This window comes from Acyrthosiphon pisum, chromosome X, assembly GCF_005508785.2.
Source record: "Acyrthosiphon pisum isolate AL4f chromosome X, pea_aphid_22Mar2018_4r6ur, whole genome shotgun sequence".
Classification (NCBI taxonomy): Eukaryota; Metazoa; Arthropoda; class Insecta; order Hemiptera; family Aphididae; genus Acyrthosiphon; species Acyrthosiphon pisum.
The window spans coordinates 103,679,666-103,682,761 of NC_042493.1; the positions used below are offsets into that span (position 1 = coordinate 103,679,666).

The window sequence follows — 3,096 nt, forward strand, 5'->3', positions numbered from 1 at the left end:
TCAGTTCAGATGGTAGGAGCAGTGGACCCCCGACGAGGAAATGAGCTGGCGTAAGAGCGTTGGGTTCTCCTGGATCACTACTTAGTGGGGTCATAGGCTTTGACTTTACACATGCCTCAATCTGGCATAACAGTGTCAGCAACTCCTCTAGATTCTGCCAGCTATCCTTGATTACTCGAATAGGTGATGCTTGGTACTTTTTACGGCATTTTCCCAAAGGCCACTGAAGTGTGGCGCCGATGGTGGATTAAAGTGCCATTGAACTCCTTCGTTATACCTCTCATATACCTCTCACTGTCTTAGTATGCCTTTAGCTCTTTTTGCACGCCCACAAAATTTGTTGCATTATCGCTGTAAATCTTGGTGCTTTTTCCACGTCTGGCCATAAACCTACGTAAGGCTGCAAGGAACGCTTCGCTCGTTAAGCCTACGACGGGTTCTAGGTGTATGGCTCTGGTAGCAAAGCATACAAACACCGCTATCCTTGCCTTTTTTTGTTGTGACACGACGGATATCACTTTGAATTTGTAATGGCTCTGCAAAATCTACACCAGCTATTGTAAACGGACGAGACATTTGCACTCTTTGTTTTAGTAAAGGAGCCATAAGTGGGGTTTCAAATCTTGGTCTCGCACGAACGCAATTGATACAGCGTGTAACTGTAGAATGAGCCATTATCCTACCCCTCAGGGGCAAGTAACATTGTCTAACTTTTGCTAGTAGCATTTGCGGCCCACAGTGAAGGAGTGCTTGATGATGGTCTTCAAAAATTAATCTTGTTATCTTATGTTTTGCTTGTAGAACAATTGGGTGTATCTGGTTCTCATCAAGGTCTGCATTTTCAAGTCTTACTCCTATCACTATTGGGCCATCCTTTCGTAGTAATGGGTGTAATCTGTTGAGTTTGCTACATTTGGGAATCTCTCTTTGTTTACGCTTTGCGAGGAGTTGCAATGAAAACTCGTCAGCTTGTGTTCGTTTAATTAATATATTTTCTGCTGATCTTAGTTCAGATACCACCAAATATTGAGTCACGTTGGTCCCACTTCTTTTCACCCTTCGAAATTCAATGAATTTGTTCAGTCAAGCAACTGCCCGAACAAGTCTTTTCCAAATTGAGTAATACTGTAATAGTTTATCCAAATAGTTGACTGCGACCAATACCAATTTGATTGGACGTCTCTCTGGCATCTGATCCTTTGATATTAATGGTACTGCGTGCTGAATCCATTGATTCTCTTCTTCTGCGAGCCAGTGAGGTCCATACCACCAAAGAACTTTATCTTGAAGCTCCCTTGGAGTCACTCCTTGAGATAGTATGTCAGCCGGATTTTCGTCGATTCGTACATGCCTCCATTGTTCGGATTCCGTTATTTCCATAATCTGATTTATTCGATTTGCAACATAAGTTTTGAGTCGTGATATTTGGCTCTTGAACCAGCCTAGAACCACCATAGAGCTAGTCCATAGCTGTATGTCCTTAATACTTAGTCCCCATGCTTCGACAGTTTTCCTTGCCAATTGAGCTAGAATAAATGCACCATTCAGCTCTAATCTAGGTATTTTTGACCCTTTTAGCGGTGCCACCCGTGTCCTGGCACAAAGTAGCCGAGAATGCCAGCACCCATTTCATCTTTACTTCGGATGTACATTGCGGAACCGTATGCCTCTTCAGATGCGTCACAGAAACCATGAATTTCCACCTGGGAACTCACGTGTGGAATACATTTCCTCGGAAATTTACCGTTAAACCATTGAACTTAACTCCTTGAGCTCCTGATAAAACCTATCCAATCTACTCGCTAGGTCAGTTGGAAGTATTTTATCCCACTCATCTTTAGCTGCCATAGCTGTTGCAGAAAGATTTTTCCCTTTATTTTTCCCTTTACATTAATCCTAAAGGGTCAAAGATACGGTTTAAATCAGACAAAAGCAATCTTTTGGTACTCCTTGCCTTTGTAGGATCATGTTGCACAAAAAATCAAAATTCATCTGCTTCTGGTTTCCAGCTGAGTCCAAGTGATTTAACTCTATGTCTTCAGCACCAATCTGCAAGCAAATAGGGGGTCGTTGCTGGACTTCCCTATGTGTTTTAGAAGTTCAGAGGAATTCGAGTACCATTTTCTTAACGGTAGCTTTGCTGAAGCAAGAATTGCACTTATCCGTTTTTGGAGCCGAAAGCACTCATCGATAGTGTCAGCTCCGAACATCAAGTCATCCATATAGAAATCACCCTGAATGATTTCAGACGCTTCTGGGTCACTATGTTTTGAACCTTCAGCCAGCGATACGAGACAGTTTGTGGCCATGAAAGAGGCGGGTGTGGTACCGTAAGTCACAGTCGTAATCCGATAGGTCCCCAACACATCATCTGGCTCTGGTCTCCAAAGTATCCTCTGGAAGTCTTGATCTCTTGGATCTATCTTGATTTGCCAAAACATATTCTCAATGTCAGCTGTTATTAAGAACTGATACTTGTGGAAACGCATCAAAATTGCACATAGATCGTCCTGCACGGTTGGGCCACACATCAGGACATCATTTAAGGACCGATTTGATGAACTTTTAGCCGAAGCGTCAAAAATGACGCGCAACTTTGTCATAAGGCTTTCAAGCTTTAGTACTTGGTAATGTGGAAGGTAGAGTACCCCTCTGGACTCTTCTGATTCTTCGCGGAGCCTTTCCATATGCCCCGTCCCTAGATAATCATCCATCAATTGTATATATTGCAATTTCAGCTCCGCGTCTCTCTGTAATCTTCATTCGACACTTAAAAATCTTGTCCTGGCCATTTCTAATGTCCCTCCAAGCTCATGCACCTCTGGCTTAAAAGGAAAACGCAATATAAATCTACCAGCCTCATCCCGCTTGTCGGTTTCTTTAAAATTCTGCATGCCTTATGCTCTTCTAAGACTCTTTTATTTGCTTTAGATTCAGATCTGTACCCTGTTGAGTCAGTGCTGCACAATGCTCTAAATTCATCGTCACAAATCTCAACAAAAGTCCTTGTCGAGAACAAGCAAGTGGCGTTAACTTTTGTCACCACCCACCCCAACTTTGTGTCCTGGAGGTAAGCTGTTCCTACCTGGATCTGAA

At 42.9% G+C, this 3,096-nt stretch overlaps 1 protein-coding gene across 1 annotated transcript; it reads right to left on the reverse strand.

The window, feature by feature from the left end:
* Positions 1-390: 390 nt before the first annotated feature.
* Positions 391-1,848, reverse strand: LOC103307898. The gene is made up of 3 exons (XM_008180349.1): positions 1,800-1,848; positions 1,127-1,526; positions 391-1,057 (listed from the first exon to the last, which is right to left on the reverse strand). The coding sequence occupies exons 1-3, from the start codon at positions 1,846-1,848 to the stop codon at positions 391-393; spliced, it is 1,116 nt and encodes a 371-aa protein (XP_008178571.1).
* Positions 1,849-3,096: the final 1,248 nt, after the last annotated feature.

Coding starts and splice junctions, on each gene's coding strand:
- LOC103307898 (XM_008180349.1), bottom strand. CDS start 1,848: ATGGCAGCTAAAGATGAGTGGGATAAAATACTTCCAACTGACCTAGCG. Junction 1,527..1,799: donor ACTTCCAACTGACCTAGCGA/GTAGATTGGATA, acceptor CATTTATTCTAG/CTCAATTGGCAAGGAAAACT. Junction 1,058..1,126: donor TATTTGGATAAACTATTACA/GTATTACTCAAT, acceptor TGAATTTCGAAG/GGTGAAAAGAAGTGGGACCA.